The following is a 21362-nucleotide window of genomic DNA, read 5'->3' as shown; positions in this document are numbered from 1 at the left end:
CCACAATGCCCGTGATATAGTATACCACACACCATAATGCCTGTGACACATACCGCAATTCCTGTTATACCCTATGCCACACACCGCAATGCCCGTTATACATTATGCCACACTTCAATGCCCCTGAGACATTATGCCACATACCACAATGCCCGTGATATAGTATACCACACACCGTAATGCCTGTGACACATACCGCAATGCCCGTTATACCCTATGCCATACACCACAATGCCCGTTATACATTTTGCCACTCACTGCAATGCCCCTGAGACATTATACCACATACCACAATGCCCATGATATAGTATGCCACATACCGCAATGCCTGTTATACCCTAAGCCACACACCGCAATGCCCGTTATACATTATGCCACACACTGCAATGCCCCAGAGACATTATACCACATACCACAATGCCCGTGATATAGTATACCACACACTGTAATGCCTGTGACACATACTGCAATGCCTGTTATACCCTATGCCACACACACCAATGGCTGTTATACATTATGCCACACACTGCAATGCCTCTGAGACATTATACAACATACCACAATGCCCGTGATATAGTATACCACACACCATAATGCCTGTGACACATTCCGCAATTCCTGTTATACCCTATGCCACACACCGCAATGCCCGTTATACATTATGCCACACTTCAATGCCCCTGAGACATTATGCCACATACCACAATGCCTGTGATATAGTATACCACACACCGTAATGCCTGTGACACATACCGCAATGCCCGTTATACCCTATGCCATACACCACAATGCCCATTATACATTATGCCACTCACTGCAATGCCCCTGAGACATTATACCACATACCACAATGCCCGTGATATAGTATGCCACATACCGCAATGCCTGTTATACCCTATGCCACACACCGCAATGCCCGTTATACATTATGCCACACACTGCAATGCCCCAGAGACATTATACCACATACCACAATGCCCGTGATATAGTATGCCACATACCACAATGCCTGTTATACCCTATGCCACACACCGCAATGCCCGTAATACATTATGCCACACACTGCAATTAGGGAGGCCAATCCCGGGCCGTTTTTTCTATCCCGGGAGTCGGGATTGAAAAATGGTCAATCCCGGGATTCCCGGGATCCCGAGATTGCAGTAGGGACCAGTGAAAGATGTAGGGAGCAGCGCTGGAGAAAGGGTGTAGGTAGCGGTGCGGGAGGTAGGGAGGGGGTAGGTAGCGGTGCGGGAGGTAGTGAGGCAGTAGGCATAGGCGTGCGCAGACACTGACAGGCGGGTGCCGCTCCGGACCCCCCCCACCTTCCACGGCATAATAGTATTCTCTCACCTCCCCTGTCCTGGATATAGACTGCTCACCTGGGCGGCCCAGGTAAGCAGTCTATGTCCAGGACAGGGGAGGTGATAGAACACTATAATGCCGTGCCGTGGAGGGGGATGGGGGGTCCGGAGCGGCACCCGCCTGTCAGTGTCTGCGCACACCTATGGGGGTAGGTAGCGGTGCGGGAGGGTGGGTGTAGGTAGTGGTGCGGGAGGGTTGGTAGCGGCGCGGGAGGGAGGGTGGGTGTAAGTAATAACACTTACTATTAGGCGGGGCGGCCGCGGCCGCCATGGACACACTGAACGCGGCGGCATTTCAAATGAAGCGCCGGTCGCCAGCCAATCAGAGCTGGCGGACCGGCAGCCAATCAGGGAAGCTGCCGCAGCAGTCGCTCCTGATTGGCTGCCACGGCAGCTTCCCTGATTGGCTGCCGGTCCGCCAGCTCTGATTGGCTGGCGGCCGGCGCTTCATTTGAATTGCCGCTGCGTTCAGCGTGTCCATGGCTGCCGCGGCCGCCTGATAGTAAGTGTTATTACTTACACCCACCCGCCCTCCCGCACCGCTTCCAACCCTCCCGCACATGCGCACTGTAATCCCTTGAATCCCGGGATCGGAGGCTCCAATCCCAGGATTCAAATCCCGGCATTTTTGGGCCTAAATCCCGGGATCCCGCCGATCCCGGGATTGGCCTCCCTAACTGCAATGCACCTGAGACATTATACCACAATGCCCATGATATAGTATGCCACACACCGTAATGTCTGTGACACATTATGACAGCACACCGCAATGTCCGTGATACATTATGCCACACACCGCAATGCCCATTACACATTAAGTCCTACAGTAAGGCTTCTAATTACTTTTAAATTACCTGCTCGTTGCCAGAGGTTTCATGCTCTTGGTTCCATGTACTGTGCCAGGGGTTTCATGCTCATGGTGTCATGCTCGTTGCCAGGGGTTTCATGCGCTAGGTGTTATGCTTGTTGCCAGAGGTATCATGTGCTGGGTTTCAAGCTTGTTGCCAGGGGGTAATATTCGTTGCCAGGGGTTTCATGCACTGGGTGTCATGCTCGTTCCTAGGGTGTAATGCTTGTTGCCAGGGATTTCATGAGCTGGGTGTTGTTCTTGTAACCAGGGGGTAATGCTTGTTGCTAGGGCTGTGCTCCCAGTGCCACATATGCCCCCAGTGCCAAATATGCCCCCCACTGCCAGGTACACATATACCCCCAGTGCCAAATATGCCCTCCCCCCAGTGCCAGGTACACATACACCCCCCAGTGCCAAATATGCTCCCCCAGTGCCATAAATGCTCCCCTCGTGCCAAATATGCCCCCCCCAGTGCCAGATACGCCCCCCCCCAGTGCCAAATATGCCTCACCAAGTGCTAAATACGCACTTCCCCCCCCCCCCAGTGCCAAATATGCCTCACCAAGTGCCAAATATGCTCCCCCCAGTGCCAGATACGCTCCCCCCCAGTGCCAAATATGCCTCACCAAGTGCTAAATACGCACTCCCCCCCCCCCCCCCCCCCAGTGCCAAATATGCCTCACCAAGTGCCAAGTATGCTCCCCCCCCCCCACTGCCAAACATGCCTCACCAAGTCCAAAATATGCTCTCTCCCCCCCCCCCCCCCCCACCCCCCCAGTGCCAGGTACAACACCCCCTTTCCGGGCTCCCCCACTGCTGTGTTGGGAAGGAGGGACACGGAGGGTACAGCGTGCGCCTCTCCTGTAACCCTCCTTCGTCTCCGGCGGCAGCGGCGTGTCTGTTTAATGAAGTGCCGGTTCGTAAGCCAATCAGAGCTCATGAACGGGCACTTCATTAAACTGACACGCTGCTGCCGCCGGAGACGAAGGAGGGTCACCGGAGAGGCGCGCGCTGTACCCTCCGTGTCCCTCCTTCCCAGCAGAGATCAGTGGCGGCTATAGTGCCCCGCAGCCCTGCGTGCCTCCAAGCGTTCGCAGTGGCTGCGGACCCCTAGTTACACCACTGATGTTTTCACTTGTTTGCGTGATTATCTTCTGGGGACTCTGGCTGCCTCCCATAGTCCAAAAGCATTATTAGCTTCTCACAAAAATAGACAGATGTGTGCGTATGTCATGCTGTGGTAGGGAATTTATCTAGTTTTGTCGGATTTCTGCTCGCACCCCCAGAGGGGTGTAAGAAGAAATCTTCTGTTGTGGATAACGTTGTGTTTAATTGATTAGCTCGGGTAGCTCCCTTTCAGTGCTTTTCAATACGCGTTCAATTGAATCGCCCCCAATAAAAGCTAATATCTTCTTGGTTGTTAGGGTTTAAGTACAAATTTACACCTTGAGCATAGCTAGTGACTATTCCTCTAATCATTTCTTAGGGTGCTCAATGGGGTTGGCTTATATTTCAGGGATATGGGTGTTTTTTTTGCTCGCTATGCAAAATGTATTTTTATTTTTCAATCAATTCAACTGATCTATAAATGTATCTAAAATAATGTGCACGCTTGTGTAAATGTAAAGGTATGACTAATATTAGAAGACCATTAATGTGGTCAACACAAAAGAGTTTGCTGCGGTAATATTTATCATGTAATATACTAAATAAGAAGTAAACCATAGGGCTAATCCAAATTATGTTGCTCAGGTTCTAGAGTGGCTTCTCTACGAAACCAAACCAGTATTCATATGATGGTGTTTCTGTTTTAATTTTCTTCTACCATGACATCTTGTGTTAGAAATGTGACTACTTGTATGTATGTTCTTGTGCTTATGTCTTACAAATCCTATGTCTGATGCACCTTTATTACAGAAAGGAAGTGGGGCCATTATTAACACTATGAAGACAAGAGCTAACCCAGCCATGAAAACGGTGTACAAGTTTGTAAGTATCACACTGCCATTATAGCGGGTATATTAAATACACAGTCAGCAGATATTACAGGGAAATTAATGTAGCAAGGGCAGGCTGAGATCTAATGACTCTCCTGGTTGGATACTGTTTATTCCATTAACCCCATTAAATATTTAGCAGACGAAAAGGTCTCTGCTCAAAAATAAGCATCACATGTTTGTTCTGAATAAAACGCTTGTTAAGTCTGTAGATGCAAATGACTAGAACGGTGTCAGAAGAAGATATGGGAGAGCTGATAAGACATACGCAACAGTGTGATTGATGTTCTACTAACTTATTTCTCATCTTTGCTCTGATTCAGATAATATGTGGAGGTACATTGAATTATAAAAAAAGCTTTAATATCTATGACTGAATCATCTTGTGCATTTTTCCAGGCATGATTTAATCAGCATTAAACAGAAACACTTAAGTGTCTATTTACACAAAGTTTGTATTATGTTATCCAATTAGAAATAAACAACACTAAAACAATGTTTGTCATGACATAAATGTCTACAACAAACAAATAAAAAAATACTGTAAAAAAAAAAAACCTTTTATAGTAACAATTTACACAGTGAAATGAAGTCAAGATTGTTTAGGCAAGCTGTTTATTTTTCTTTGATTAATTACAAGTTAATTACTTGAAGCTGGTCAATCTGGTGGTTTGATGGGGAAAAAAGAGAAAGAAGAAAGGAATGGAAACAGGTGTTTAAAAGTCTGATTTAGGATGAGGAGTAAATAGAGAAACTGAAGGAGAAGAGATGGAATAAAGGTGTTGGTGTGCCCCAGTATATTTGATTGCTTATGTCATGGGTCTTCAAGCTGTGGCCCCCCAACTGCTGTGGAACTACACATCCCAGCATGCCCTGCCTTCGTTTTAGCATGCCTTAATAGCAAAACTGTGGCAGGGCATGCTGGGATGTGTACTACCAGAGCAGCTGGAGGGCCGCAAGTTGAAGACCCATGGTTAGGTCATCTTGGCGAGGCAGGCATTCCAGGGTTGTTGTGTTTCTCTGACGTCCTAGTGGATGCTGGGGACTCCGAAAGGACCATGGGGAATAGCGGCTCCGCAGGAGACTGGGCACAAAAGTAAAAGCTTTAGGACTACCTGGTGTGCACTGGCTCCTCCCCCTATGACCCTCCTCCAAGCCTCAGTTAGATTTTTGTGCCCGAACGAGAAGGGTGCATACTAAGGGGCTCTCCTGAGCTGCTTAGAGTAAAAGTTTAAAGTAGGTTTTTTATTTTCAGTGAGACCTGCTGGCAACAGGCTCACTGCACCGAGGGACTAAGGGGAGAAGAAGCGAACTCACCTGCGTGCAGAGTGGATTGGGCTTCTTAGGCTACTGGACATTAGCTCCAGAGGGACGATCACAGGCCCAGCCATGGATGGGTCCCAGAGCCGCGCCGCCGGCCCCCTTACAGAGCCAGAAGACTGAAGAGGTCCGGAAAATCGGCAGCAGAAGACGTCCTGTCTTCAATAAGGTAGCGCACAGCACCGCAGCTGTGCGCCATTGCTCTCAGCACACTTCACACTCCGGTCACTGAGGGTGCAGGGCGCTGGGGGGGGGGGGGGCGCCCTGAGACGCAATAAAAACACCTTATATGGCAAAAAATACATCACATATAGCTCCTGGGCTATATGGATGCATTTAACGCAAAAAAATGGTGAACTGCTCAATCAGATAGTGATGTCACTCAGGTGCTAAAAGGGAGGGGTAATTCTGTGAAGGAAAAAACAATGGTTCCCTAATGCACACTGAGTGAATAATATTCCTACATAATAGTCAGATAATACGGAGATCTTGGTTGCGTATATCTGCAGATATAGGGTTAAGCCCCCAGGCCGATCGACAAGGCCTCTCCGTCACTGGGGGTCCCTAATATTAGGTATGGGTCCGGGGTGCAGGACCCCATAATGTCGGCACAGGTCGGCTACCCCAGGTCAGCACACAGGTGAGAGTTAATGGGGTTAATAAGAAGCACAGAAGTGCTATGTGAGTGGTGTGATTAAAATAATACAAAAATATATACAAAGTGATAGGGAAACTCATAAGTGTTAATAAAGTGTTAGGGTGTGCCGACCTGAAGCAGCCCAGCGATACCGACACAGGGGCCACCACACCCCACACCCACCCCATAAATAATTCCAAATATGTCTGGGTTGAATTCCCAGTGTAAGGCCACATGGTAATGGCTCCTACAGCATCTGAGAGCCAGCTTACCTGGGGATACCCCTGACTTCCCCCTATGGCAGTCTAGAGTCAGCAATCCCTCCTAATGCTGACCCGTTCATGCCTCTCAATACAATGCAAAAAAATGGTGAACTGCTCAATCAGAAGTGCTATGTGAGTGGTGTGATTAAAATAATACAAAAATATATACAAAGTGATAGGGAAACTCATAAGTGTTAATAAAGTGTTAGGGTGTGCCGACCTGAAGCAGCCCAGCGATACCGACACAGGGGCCACCACACCCCACACCCACCCCATAAATAATTCCAAATATGTCTGGGTTGAATTCCCAGTGTAAGGCCACATGGTAATGGCTCCTACAGCATCTGAGAGCCAGCTTACCTGGGGATACCCCTGACTTCCCCCTATGGCAGTCTAGAGTCAGCAATCCCTCCTAATGCTGACCCGTTCATGCCTCTCAATACAATGCAAAAAAATGGTGAACTGCTCAATCAGATAGTGATGTCACTCAGGTGCTAAAAGGGAGGGGTAATTCTGTGAAGGAAAAAACAATGGTTCCCTAATGCACACTGAGTGAATAATATTCCTACATAATAGTCAGATAATACGGAGATCTTGGTTGCCATGGATGGGTCCCAGAGCCGCGCCGCCGGCCCCCTTACAGAGCCAGAAGACTGAAGAGGTCCGGAAAATCGGCGGCAGAAGACGTCCTGTCTTCAATAAGGTAGCGCACAGCACCGCAGCTGTGCGCCATTGCTCTCAGCACACTTCACACTCCGGTCACTGAGGGTGCAGGGCGCTGGGGGGGGGGGGCGCCCTGAGACGCAATAAAAACACCTTATATGGCAAAAAATACATCACATATAGCTCCTGGGCTATATGGATGCATTTAACCCCTGCCAATTTTTCCATAAAAAAGCGGGAGAAAGGCAGCCGAGAAGGGGGCGGAGCCTATCTCCTCAGCACACTGGCGCCATTTTTTCCTCACAGCTCCGTTGGAGGAAAGCTCCCTGACTCTCCCCTGCAGTCCTGCACTACAGAAACAGGGTAAAACAAGAGAGGGGGGGCACTAATTTGGCAGATAAATATATACAGCAGCTATATCAGGGAGAAACACTTATATAAGGTTATCCCTGTATATATATAGCGCTCTGGTGTGTGCTGGCAAACTCTCCCTCTGTCTCCCCAAAAGGCTAGTGGGGTCCTGTCCTCTATCAGAGCATTCCCTGTGTGTGTGCTGTGTGTCGGTACGTTGTGTCGACATGTATGAGGAGGAAAATGGTGTGGAGGCGGAGCAATTGCCTGTATTAGTGATGTCACCCCCTAGGGAGTCGACACCTGACTGGATGGTCTTATGGAAGGAATTACGTGATAGTGTCAGCACTTTACAAAAGACTGTTGACGACATGAGACAGCCGGCAAATCAGTTAATACCTGTACAGGCGTCTCAAACACCGTCAGGGGCTCTAAAGCGCCCGTTACCTCAGATGGTCGACACAGACACTGACTCCAGTGTCGACGGTGAGGAAACAAACGTATTTTCCAGTAGGGCCACACGTTACATGATCATGGCAATGAAGGAGGTTTTGAACATTTCTGATACTACAAGTACCACAAAAAAGGGTATTATGTGGGGTGTGAAAAAACTACCCGTAGTTTTTCCTGAATCAGATGAATTAAATGAGGTGTGTGATGAAGCGTGGGTTTCCCCCGATAAAAAACTGCTAATTTCTAAAAAATTATTGGCATTATACCCTTTCCCGCCAGAGGTTAGGGCGCGTTGGGAAACACCCCCTAGGGTAGATAAGGCGCTCACACGCTTATCAAAACAAGTGGCGTTACCGTCTCCTGATACGGCCGCCCTCAAGGAACCAGCTGATAGGAAGCTGGAAAATATCCTAAAAAGTATATACACACATACTGGTATTATACTGCGACCAGCAATCGCCTCAGCCTGGATGTGCAGTGCTGGGGTGGCTTGGTCGGATTCCCTGACTGAAAATATTGATACCCTGGACAGGGACAATATATTATTGACTATAGAGCATTTAAAGGATGCATTTCTATATATGCGAGATGCACAGAGGGATATTTGCACTCTGGCATCAAGAGTAAGTGCGCTGTCCATTTCTGCCAGAAGAGGGTTATGGACGCGACAGTGGTCAGGTGATGCGGATTCCAAACGGCATATGGAAGTATTGCCGTATAAAGGGGAGGAGTTATTTGGGGTCGGTCTATCGGACCTGGTGGCCACGGCAACGGCTGGGAAATCCACCTTTTTACCCCAGGTCACCTCTCAGCAGAAAAAGACACCGTCTTTTCAGGCTCAGTCCTTTCGTCCCCATAAGGGCAAGCGGGCAAAAGGCCACTCATATCTGCCCCGGGGCAGAGGAAGGGGAAAAAGACTGCAGCAGACAGCCTCTTCCCACGAACAGAAGCCCTCCCCCGCTTCTGCCAAGTCCTCAGCATGACGCTGGGGCCTTACAAGCGGACTCAGGCACGGTGGGGGCCCGTCTCAAGAATTTCAGCGCGCAGTGGGCTCACTCGCAAGTGGACCCCTGGATCCTGCAGGTAGTATCTCAGGGGTACAAATTGGAATTCGAGACGTCTCCCCCTCGCCGGTTCCTGAAGTCTGCTTTACCAACGTCTCCCCCAGACAGGGAGGCAGTATTGGAAGCCATTCACAAGCTGTATTCCCAGCAGGTGATAATCAAGGTACCCCTCCTACAACAGGGAAAGGGGTATTATTCCACGCTGTTTGTGGTACCGAAGCCGGACGGCTCGGTGAGACCTATTTTAAATCTGAAATCCTTGAACACTTACATACAAAGGTTCAAATTCAAGATGGAATCACTCAGAGCAGTGATAGCGAACCTGGAAGAAGGGGACTATATGGTGTCTCTGGACATCAAGGATGCTTACCTCCATGTCCCAATTTGCCCTTCTCACCAAGGGTACCTCAGGTTTGTGGTACAGAACTGTCACTATCAGTTTCAGACGCTGCCGTTTGGATTGTCTACGGCACCCCGGGTCTTTACCAAGGTAATGGCCGAAATGATGATTCTTCTTCGAAGAAAAGGCGTCTTAATTATCCCTTACTTGGACGATCTCCTGATAAGGGCAAGGTCCAGAGAACAGTTAGAGGTCGGAGTAGCACTATCTCAAGTAGTACTACGACAGCACGGATGGATTCTAAATATTCCAAAATCGCAGCTGATTCCGACGACACGTCTGCTGTTCCTAGGGATGATTTTGGACACAGTACAGAAAAAGGTGTTTCTCCCGGAGGAGAAAGCCAGGGAGTTATCCGACCTAGTCAGGAACCTCCTAAAACCAGGCCAAGTGTCAGTGCATCAATGCACAAGGGTCCTGGGAAAAATGGTGGTTTCTTACGAAGCGATTCCATTCGGCAGATTCCACGCAAGAACTTTTCAGTGGGATCTGCTGGACAAATGGTCCGGATCGCATCTTCAAATGCATCAGCGGATAACCCTGTCTCCAAGGACAAGGGTGTCTCTCCTGTGGTGGTTACAGAGTGCTCATCTTCTAGAGGGCCGCAGATTCGGCATTCAGGACTGGGTCCTGGTGACCACGGATGCCAGCCTGAGAGGCTGGGGAGCAGTCACACAGGGAAGAAATTTCCAGGGCTTGTGGTCAAGCATGGAAACGTCACTTCACATAAATATCCTGGAACTAAGGGCCATTTACAATGCCCTAAGTCAGGCAAGGCCTCTGCTTCAGGGTCAGCCAGTGTTGATCCAGACGGACAACATCACGGCAGTCGCCCACGTAAACAGACAGGGCGGCACAAGAAGCAGGAGGGCAATGACGGAAGTTGCAAGGATTCTTCGCTGGGCGGAAAATCATGTGATAGCACTGTCAGCAGTGTTCATTCCGGGAGTGGACAACTGGGAAGCAGACTTCCTCAGCAGACACGACCTCCACCCGGGGGAGTGGGGACTTCACCCAGAAGTCTTCCACATGATTGTGAACCGTTGGGAAAAACCAAAACAAAAAACTGGACAGATATTGCGCCAGGTCAAGGGACCCTCAGGCAATAGCTGTGGACGCTCTGGTAACACCGTGGGTGTACCAGTCAGTGTATGTGTTCCCTCCTCTGCCTCTCATACCCAAGGTACTGAGAATCATAAGAAGGAGAGGAGTAAGGACTATACTCGTAGCTCCGGATTGGCCAAGAAGGACTTGGTACCCGGAACTTCAAGAGATGCTCACGGAAGACCCGTGGCCTCTACCTCTAAGAAAGGACCTGCTCCAGCAGGGACCATGTCTGTTCCAAGACTTACCGCGGCTGCGTTTGACGGCATGGCGGTTGAACGCCGGATCCTGAAGGAAAAAGGCATTCCGGATGAAGTCATCCCTACCCTGATCAAAGCCAGGAAGGATGTAACTGTGCAACATTATCACCGTATTTAGGCCCTCATTCCGAGTTGTTCGCTCGGTATTTTTCATCGCATCGCAGTGAAAATCCGCTTAGTACGCATGCGCAATGTTCGCACTGCGACTGCGCCAAGTAACTTTACTATGAAGATAGTATTTTTACTCACGGCTTTTTCTTCGCTCCGGCGATCGTAATGTGATTGACAGGAAATGGGTGTTACTGGGCGGAAACACGGCGTTTCAGGGGCGTGTGGCTGAAAACGCTACCGTTTCCGGAAAAAACGCAGGAGTGGCCGGAGAAACGGTGGGAGTGCCTGGGCGAACGCTGGGTGTGTTTGTGACGTCAACCAGGAACGACAAGCACTGAAATGATCGCACAGGCAGAGTAAGTCTGGAGCTACTCTGAAACTGCTAAGTAGTTAGTAATCGCAATATTGCGAATACATCGGTCGCAATTTTAAGAAGCTAAGATACACTCCCAGTAGGCGTAGGCTTAGCGTGTGTAACTCTGCTAAATTCGCCTTGCGACCGATCAACTCGGAATGAGGGCCTTAGCGTAAATATGTTGCGTGGTGTGAGGCCAGGAAGGCCCCTACAGAGGAATTTCAATTGGGTCGTTTCCTGCATTTCCTGCAAACAGGACTGTCTATGGGCCTAAAATTAGGGTCCATTAAGGTTCAAATTTCGGCCCTGTCAATATTCTTCCAAAAAGAACTAGCTTCAGTTCCTGAAGTTCAGACGTTTGTCAAGGGAGTACTGCATATACAGCCTCCTTTTGTGCCTCCAGTGGCACCTTGGGATCTCAATGTAGTTTTGGGGTTCCTAAAATCACATTGGTTTGAACCACTCACCACTGTGGACTTAAAATATCTCACATGGAAAGTGGTAATGCTGTTAGCCCTGGCTTCAGCCAGGCGTGTTTCAGAATTGGTGGCTTTATCCTATAAAAGCCCTTACCTAATTTTTCATACGGACAGGGCAGAATTGAGGACTCGTCCTCAATTTCTCCCTAAGGTGGTTTCAGCATTTCACTTAAACCAGCCTATTGTGGTGCCTGCGGCTACTAGGGACTTGGAGGACTCCAAGTTACTGGACGTAGTCAGGGCCCTGAAAATATATGTTTCCAGGACGGCTGGAGTCAGAAAATCTGACTCGCTGTTTATCCTGTATGCACCCAACAAGCTGGGTGCTCCTGCTTCTAAGCAGACGATTGCTCGTTGGATTTGTAGTACAATTCAGCTTGCACATTCTGTGGCAGGCCTGCCACAGCCAAAATCTGTAAAAGCCCATTCCATAAGGAAAGTGGGCTCATCTTGGGCGGCTGCCCGAGGGGTCTCGGCTTTACAACTTTGCCGAGCAGCTACTTGGTCAGGGGCAAACACGTTTGCTAAATTCTACAAATTTGATACCCTGGCTGAGGAGGACCTGGAGTTCTCTCATTCGGTGCTGCAGAGTCATCCGCACTCTCCCGCCCGTTTGGGAGCTTTGGTATAATCCCCATGGTCCTTTTGGAGTCCCCAGCATCCACTAGGACGTCAGAGAAAATAAGAATTTACTTACCGATAATTCTATTTCTCATAGTCCGTAGTGGATGCTGGGCGCCCATCCCAAGTGCGGATTGTCTGCAATACTTGTACATAATTATTGTTACAAAAATCGGGTTATTATTGTTGTGAGCCATCTTTTCAGAGGCTCCTCTGTTATCATGCTGTTAACTGGGTTCAGATCACAAGTTGTACGGTGTGATTGGTGTGGCTGGTATGAGTCTTACCCGGGATTCAAAATCCTTCCTTATTGTGTACGCTCGTCCGGGCACAGTATCCTAACTGAGGCTTGGAGGAGGGTCATAGGGGGAGGAGCCAGTGCACACCAGGTAGTCCTAAAGCTTTTACTTTTGTGCCCAGTCTCCTGCGGAGCCGCTATTCCCCATGGTCCTTTCGGAGTCCCCAGCATCCACTACGGACTATGAGAAATAGAATTATCGGTAAGTAAATTCTTATTTTTTCTTTTGTGTGTCTTTGGAATGGTAAACTGAAATTTCCTCTATTGAGACCATCAACCATATTAATGACCAAGGTTATTATGTTAACATTGTGAATGTCAACAGTAGAGGGTTAGGGCTATGTCGACATGCGACTGATGACATACACAATTCTACATCATTTAAATTTTGACATTCAGACCACGTTGAATATTCGGGTGTCGACACTGCATGTCGGTATAACGTACCACACCCGTGTATATTTGGGATTTTCATCGCTTTTATTGGGAAGTCCTTGTTCATGTGGGCAGTCTTAAAGAGCTCTGTCTGACATTTATTTTTCTATATTAAAAGGGGGAAGTGGTTATCTTGTCGACAAGCAATATGGGGAATACCAGAATACGGTCATTGTTTTGTCAACATTTATGTATGTTGGTAGCACATCTGTAAACATGTTTTAACCATCATGTTTTTGATTGTACTGCCAACACACTTAAAATGCTTCAAGTGCTTATCAGTATTAACCATGTCTGCATTCCAGGATCCCCATACTGCTTGTTGACTTTCTGATTGACAAAACATATGTATCATGTTAGAAAGTAGGTCTTATACAGATATGTCCTCTTCCATCTTTGCTGCAGTCACGCTAAACAGCCCTTGAAATTCGCACCATGCCGTGGCGGAATTTGGTAGCGCAGAGCGTCATTTTTGTGTTTTTTTTCCCAGCGAAAATGCGTCTTAGACGCAAAGTAATGTAATAGGATACACAAGCAGCTTCTGCTGATTAAAATGATATGCAGTATCCGAATTGCTGAAAATGCGAAAATAGGCGCTCTGCGCTACCGAGTCACACGGCACTCACGTGTTGTGTAACGCGACTTGTAGTGCGCAGAGCAAAGACATAAGAAGACACATCTGTAGGTCTTGTTTTGTTGTTACTTCTGAAATCTCATTATCGTTTTTTTGCTTGCGATCTGGCATAACAGTATTTTGACTTCTGAAAATATCCATGAGTTGTAGACCCTATGCAGACTTATCAAACTTGGTTGAAAAATCTCTGATAGACTAGAGAAATACTGGGGCAGGTGAGTGTAGTTTAGGATGACATTCATTCTGGTTAACGCTGTATTTTTTCAGATGAAACACAGCCACAGCAAATTGCTAGTTTAACCGCCTAGGGCAATCGGCCAGCCAGCAACTCAGTTTGGTAATTTCCTTAATTAAGCGACAACTTATTGCAGCAAGTATGGGTTCAAGTTAACCAACAATCTCAATGGTTTATGGAAAATGGGTCAAACTGCTACAACATTCTGACAGCTGATGCAGTCCTAAAATGACCACATTTATAGGCCCCCCTGGGGTCATCCTTGAGTGCTGATGGTTGGATTTGTATATTTAAACCCCCTTTCCTTGGTGCTTTGGATTTACCCATGTTTCCATGTTTATAATGAAGTAATGAAATACAGCTGGAAAGCTTGACATCTGAACCAGTGTTGTTGTTGGAGGCATGATTTGAACTGGATTACTTGAGATTAGTGAGGCACTAGTTATAAATGCTACAGCAGTTCAGGTAGAAAGACCACACCTGGGTGGAGGGACCAGGCATGTTGAGGCTTCATTGCTTGGTATTCAGCCTATGAATGAGAGGATATGGCAAGGCATTGTTGGAGGCACCAGGGCACGGAGGTATCAGTTATTGTTGCTGTTGAAGGCCCTGGAACATATTGACGACACTAAACTTTACTGGATCAGGGGCCTAGGAGGAGTGAGGTCTTGAATTAAGAACCAGCCTTGCCTTGAAGGAGCTAGTGCTGTGTTGGGGGAGGCTACCACTTCATGACCAGCAGGATTGCAGGGAAGTCTTACAGGGAATTTCATTATTAGGCTTTGGGGAACACATTTAACACTGTGATATATGCAATATGTTTCTTCATAGAATTCTAAAAAAAAAAATATATATATATATGTGGTACTTTGCTTATGTAGATTTGTGTTCTATTGTGTTGAGCCAATCGATCCTTTGAATTTTAATGAACTTTTTTACAAATATTCTATTTGTGGTTCTCGTAACATTTGATGGCAATATCACATGTGGTACATAACAGATATAGAAGACCATCTGATGGGTAAAAACATAATTCATTGTCTTCAAAATACTTTTCCTTACGTGCATTAGGCCTATGTAAGTTAGAAAGGACTACTGTAATCAAAGTCTAAACACAAATTGTTTTCCCCTTTGCAGGCTAAGGACCATGCCAAGATGGGAATTAAAGAGGTTAAAAACCGATTGAAACAGAAGGTACTTGAATATGTATTTATTGTAGGTAGATGTACAGTATGAAATGAAAAGTCATCCAGACTCATGATCCTGGTAAGCTTGCTACACACACGTGGCAGTTCTGCCAGGCAATTTTGACTGTGATTGATAAAACTAATATGAAAGTGTTACCTGCGTCTGATGTGACAAATTTCCTGTACTCACTGTACATATAAGAGAATGTGCTGACTTGTGTGTGGGACATCATTCAGCCCACCATGATGTGGTTTTAGATTGGGGCCAAGTTCTCACAGTTTTCTGTGTTTTGCCACTTTTACACAGCGCCTTCATGTCTGGAAGTCACTCTGATCTGGGATTGTCATTGTATTAATATTTTCAAATACTTATTTCATTTTTAAATCAAACTTTGGTTTTTATTTTGGTTTCATAACTGGCGATGTTATTTTAATGTGTAATAGGGTAATACTTCCAGCATCACACTTTAGTGCCCCCAATTCACATTATTCCACACAGATACCCCATATACTGTCTTCTTTGCACATCACTGCAAAGCGATCACAAAGAGTGTGCTCGTGAATGGGAAAGTGCGTACATTAGCATGCACGCGCCCATCGCACCCACGACTATTCGCATGCTTGTGCGAATAGTCGAATACACGCATCACAGCAAAGACGAGGATGGTTGCATCTGTATCATAGTTCCCACCACACTGGTGATGCAACTGTATGTGGGAAGCCCCAGGGCGCCCACCCCTCTTGTTAATCTGGCTTTGTTGATGCCCTACAGTGGCATGACTAAGGGGGTGACACCAGCAGAACTGACGCGCACATGCTCCAGGAGTGGCTGGAAGCTTCCAGCAGCTTCCGGAGCGCTGGGCAAACCCCCAGTAGGACAAGAATGGAGCGTGACTCGCGGTCACCCCCTCAAAATGTTATACAGGAGGGTGTGACGTTGCGGATAAAAGGCCACATCCCTTTTTCCCTGTGCAAAGAGTGCACACTGGGTGACTCCAACCCTAGTGACACCACTGATGCCCTATATGTTACTAGTGCTTATCAGAGCATACTAGATACTACATCCTGCTTTTGTATTATCTATGCCTAATACCAACACAGAAAAACATTTGTCTATGCTTCTCTGTTAGAATCCTCTAATCGCTTGCAGTGAGTGGCAGACCTGATAAACACTGCGAGTCTGCTCCAGCGCGCCCACAAACGCAAATGTCTGCGGCAACATGATTTACTACCTTATATTAGTGGGAGTATCCATACGGCTTCATGCATACAGTGGTGCCCCTCACTGTTTTTCCAGCTGCAGCTGTCATCATTAGTATTGGCACGCCCATACTAGTGCTAAAGTACAGCTACACGCCCACAACACTTCCATGACACTCCTACCATTTGGATCTTTTCCATGCATTTTTTGCTAGGTAGGTGCCCATATCCCGGAGGGAGAGCACAGAGCAATCCTCTGCAGCGCATGGAAATTGCTTGTCCCAGAACATGCGCAGTTTGCAATTATTTTAAGGTATACACCTACTTTTTTAATTGCATCCCACTCAGTTTCGGGGTGTGTGTGTTTGTTCTATGTTTATATATGCATAGCATACATATAATAGAAAGTATAACTTGCCAATTTTGTTTTCAGCTTTTACAGTATGTACTTTGTGATGGCATGAAAATGATAAGCTTGGCCCAAGTGGCATTTCATTCTAACAAGTAAAAGAAACCAGCACAGATACTTGCGAACTTGGAGAACTAATATTTTTACTATTCAATGACCTTCTAGCTTATGCTAATAATTGTGTATTGCTTGGTCTGTGCAGCGATGTGATCTAACAGGTCGCAGCTCTGGGTAGTTGGAATGGTCCTTCCCTGTCCTGAACACTCACTATTCTGAATTAGCAAGAAAAATCACGACTTTTTTTTTATTGATTTCTAAGTACATTTTACAATTACTCAGGCTTACATTTGTGGATTTGCAAAAGCGGAGGTGTTGCCCGTAGCAACCAGTCAGATTCTGATGACCATTTATCTGGGGTTTTTTTTTTAAACGTTTGTTAGTTGTATTATGTGGATTATGTTTCTTCTTAGCCATGTAGGCAATTTACTCAGTACTTATGTAACTTGTATTGATACATATACTTTGTTAGAATTTGATTAGTTGCTAGGGGCAACACCTCCACTTTTGTAAATCCATACAAATTTCCCCAAAATCTGTTATCTAAACCTGCCCCCAAAAAGTTCCCAGAAACCTCAAAATCACTGCTGTATCAGCTGTTCTGGATTCACACATTTCTTCTTCACAGCCCACTCCCTGGCCTGTCTGGCTTTCCCCCAGCGGCATCACAGGCCCTCCGACTGCAGACTCTTCCCCCAACTTTGTCTCTGTCTTTCCCTCAGCCGGGATAGATGTACGTGGCACGCTCGCCTGGTTCCCCGCTCTCCCAGGCCAGGCTGCTGTTCCATGAATGGTCGGTGACAGCGGCTCTGGCAGAATTAAGGTGGCAGCCGAGGGCGTGATCTTCAACAATCCCGATCACCAGTATCGCAACGGTACCCAGTTCCTGGCCCTCTCCTGTGTGTGCTCTGCCATTGCACAGCTGCGGTCCATTGCATTGACAGCAGCTGTTATGGTGGGCTCCAGCCGGCAAGATGGCACCTGGCTTTGAGACTACCCTCCCTGCCATCCCCGCCGCCCCAAATATATCCCACAAATACCACCTGCCACTTGAGTGTACTCCAAAACCAGTGAGATTAAAAACTAAACCTTTTATGTACAGTATGTCCAGAAATTATACTATGTTTTCTTTCATGTCCCAATAATTTCTGTAGGGTTTCTACACTGAAAACCCCACTGAAAAAAAATAAGCCGTTGAAATGTATGCGAGAGCTCTGTTATTAAATAGATACATAATTTAAAACAAACAGGCAGCATGCCCACCCAAATTCCTCAGTCCCAGAGCTAGACAGGTTAGGTTGGTTTCCACTAACAGACACGGGGTCTTTTTTTGATGAGTACCAGTGTCAGGCTCGTCAGTGTGGGGGTTGGCACCCCACATTTTCTGAAAGGTTTTTGTAGTGTTCATTGAAATGCTTTCTTCAGCACCTGTTCTAGCGTATTCTTCTTCTATTATCAATGTCTCAGGATGGTGTAGCAGAAGAAGATAAAGGGCTAAATTTAATAGCTTGCAAGCTGCCGGAGGTGCAGCACTTTGTGCGAGTCTGCCTGTATTTTTCCCGCCCCCCTCCAGGTCTTAAACTGCGTTCTGAAGAGATGCAGTTTAGGACCTTGCACATGCGCGTACCGGCGTACGCGCATGTGCAGATGTGCAAAAATCACTTCATAGCGATTTTCGCACATCAGCGACGTGGTCTGAATTCAGTGGCAAACGCAGGATTTGCATGGGGGGGTTTCCAGAACTGGGTGGAGCCATGCACGGGGGTGGGGACTGAGGTGACCCAGTATATGATGGGTCCGTAAAACTAGTGTGTCTGTGTGTGTGTGTGTGTGTGTGTGTGTATATATATATATATATCTACGCACATATATATATACTGTATATACACCTCTATATATATATATATATATATATACAATAGATGGTCCGGCTCTCCCTTGTAATGTCTGTGCGCCGGGTGCCAGAACGAGGAAGTAACAAAGGATGGGAGGTACGGCACTCCACGCGGCTTGAATAATTCACTTTTACAACAGCTTGAAGATAGACAACGTTTCAGGGCTTTTATTATAGCCCTTTCGTGCTGACCTGACGAAAGGGCTATAATAAAAGCCCTGAAACGTTGTCTATCTTCAAGCTGTTGTAAGAGTGAATTATTCAAGCCGCGTGGAGTGCCGTACCTCCCATCCTTTATATATATATATATATATATATATATATATATACACACACACACACATATATATACACATATACATAGCATATTAAACATGCATATATATACAGTACACATATATATACACACATGTATATACTGTATAGTGTGTGTGTGTGTGTGTGTGTGTGTTTATATGTATGTATATACATGTGTATATATGTTATGTATGCACATGGATATATATGTACTATAATTAAAATAAAGTAAACTTTTATTAAGCACTTATAAGTACCACCAGGAAGTCAGCAGGCATAATAATAGTCATGCAGAAAAAAAAAACGTTAAAAAAATAATATTTTTTCTTTCTTTTTTTAGTGAGGGGGGGGGGGGGGGGGGGGTTCTGGGTGCTCGGAAACCCCCCCTGCGTGCGCCACTGGAATTAGGCCTTAGGTTTGCCTAATGGTAGCACCGGACCTGCCCACAAGTCATAATGGACAATCATTATGTTTTCAAATGTTTTCTATTTTCTCTTTAAAGCCAGAATCAATTCATTTTCCCTCACAGTAGACTACAATAGACTACAGAACCTACAGTAGATTGTGCTTAAGTCATCATCTCTTCACAACTGGTTTGTTAGCAATTTAGTTGGATGAGGGCAACTATTTTACCAGTTGTGGATGTAGCCTCTTTCTTGTCTTTGAATTTGTTTAAAATAAATTATTCAACACTAGCCATCTTTTGTCCCCAACACTATATTATAAAGGGCCTGTTTCTGTTTCCTAGCGTGACCTAAACAGTTTAGGTCACAACTGTGCTTCTTATTTACGATTCAAACCCAAATCGGGAATGAGTGAAGGGTAAAGCAGAATCTTCATTATGTCTAAAAGGTCAATGCTGGGAGGTTCAGTACCTTGTGCACTGAATACATATACCAGCCTTTCACACTGCTACATGGAGACACTAGATAGAGCGCAGGCAGACAAAGAACAGATCACCCATCTCATACATCATAATCATTACTGCCACAGAGAGATCGCAGCACTCCTCAAAATCCGCATATTGTTGGGAGAGAATTAAAATAATACCCATAAAATGATTTATTAGATGGTATGTCATCTCCAGAAATGTGTTTGCATAATTATGCTAAGCATTGGGGAATAGACTGTATGCTTGGCATAGTTGTATGTTATCCCTTTGTGAAGGCTATGAGGAACTCATCAGCTCCCTCTCGCCCTTTATTATTTCAGTGCTCTTTGTCATATTTTACGTCTTTTCCAGACTGGCCTCATCCCAAGTTTGGTCATACCCAAACCCCAAATGACATCATACATATTCCTTCCCACCTATTGTATTGTGAGGGCTTATTGCACCTCATTAAGAGTAAGAGTAAATATCCAGGAGGAGATATATGGAGTAAAAATTCCTAAATTACCTTCTGTAAATTATAAGAATATGAGAACCAATGTCATCTCTCTCTCTTAGCAATCCAGGCTGCTGCCACAGTGGGGAAGTAGGTTTACGGTAGGTTCTTGGCAAAGCTGGTGAAGCTTGTTATCAAGCTTTTCTCCTGTGGTCCTATTCAAGCAAGGAAGCAAGTTAGACAGGGGCAGATGATATGCAGCAAAGGGGCATCCTGCCAGAGGAGACATGGAGAGATAAGGAAAGGGAACAGCATGATTGATGAGTCAAGTGAAAATGACATACTGTATAAGGGGCCAAAAGGTGGCAGGCATCATGCTACAAATAGATTGTATTAGAGGGGTGCAGTCAAGGGCTCAAGAGAGTGCACAAGATATATTGTTATGCTACCATATGGGGGTTTGCAGACATGAGGAAAGTGGCATCACACAAGGGGCACTGAGATGAGGCCAGTGTATAGCTTGACATGGAAAGCAAAGGTGGCAGTCATGTGGTGGCAAGTCCAAAATATATGTATAATGTCATGCTTCGTAGCGCTCTGTTTTGCTTTTTATGAAGATGTTGGTCACTAATGAATACGATGTACAAATTGCAGTTTTATTCCCTCTGGTTCATATAGAGTGATAAAATCCCGTCATAGCTATACCTCTATTTACATGAACATAATATTAGTGGTACTCAGGGTGTGGATTAAAAGATCAATAGGTCGACCCTAATCCTGACCCAAACCCTAACCCTTCCCCTAGTACCTAACCCTTACCCTTCCCCCTGGTGCCTTACCCTTCCCCATGGTGCATAAACCTAGCTCTTCCCCTGGCACCTAGCCCTAACCCTTTCCCCTGGTGCTTAACCCTAACTTTCCCTCTGGTGCCTAACCCTAAACCTTCCTCTGATACCTAACCCTAGCCCTTCCACTGGTGCCTAAACCTTCCCCTAGTGCCTAACTTTCCCCAGGGTGCCTAACCCTTCCCTAATGCCTAACACTAACCTTCTCCCTGGTTTCTAACCCTTCCCCCAAGTGCCTAACCCTCACCCTAACCTCT

The 21362-nt window shown here is 46.3% G+C and overlaps 1 protein-coding gene across 4 annotated transcripts in view; it reads left to right on the top strand.

Moving 5' to 3' along the window:
• DENND1A (DENN domain containing 1A) overlaps positions 1-21362 on the top strand; it is a 1299692-nt gene that overhangs the window by 1116263 nt on the left and 162067 nt on the right. For all 4 annotated transcript variants that reach the window (XM_063936848.1, XM_063936849.1, XM_063936850.1 and 1 more), the window contains exons 17-18: positions 4129-4200; positions 15029-15085. In XM_063936848.1, coding sequence (XP_063792918.1) covers positions 4129-4200; positions 15029-15085 — 129 coding nt within the window. The remainder of the gene's footprint in view (positions 1-4128; positions 4201-15028; positions 15086-21362) is intronic.

Source organism: Pseudophryne corroboree, chromosome 8 (genome assembly GCF_028390025.1).
Source record: "Pseudophryne corroboree isolate aPseCor3 chromosome 8, aPseCor3.hap2, whole genome shotgun sequence".
Lineage (NCBI taxonomy): Eukaryota > Metazoa > Chordata > Amphibia > Anura > Myobatrachidae > Pseudophryne > Pseudophryne corroboree.
The sequence above is the reverse complement of the archived record's forward strand: the minus strand, read 5'-3'. Positions and strand labels throughout refer to the sequence as shown.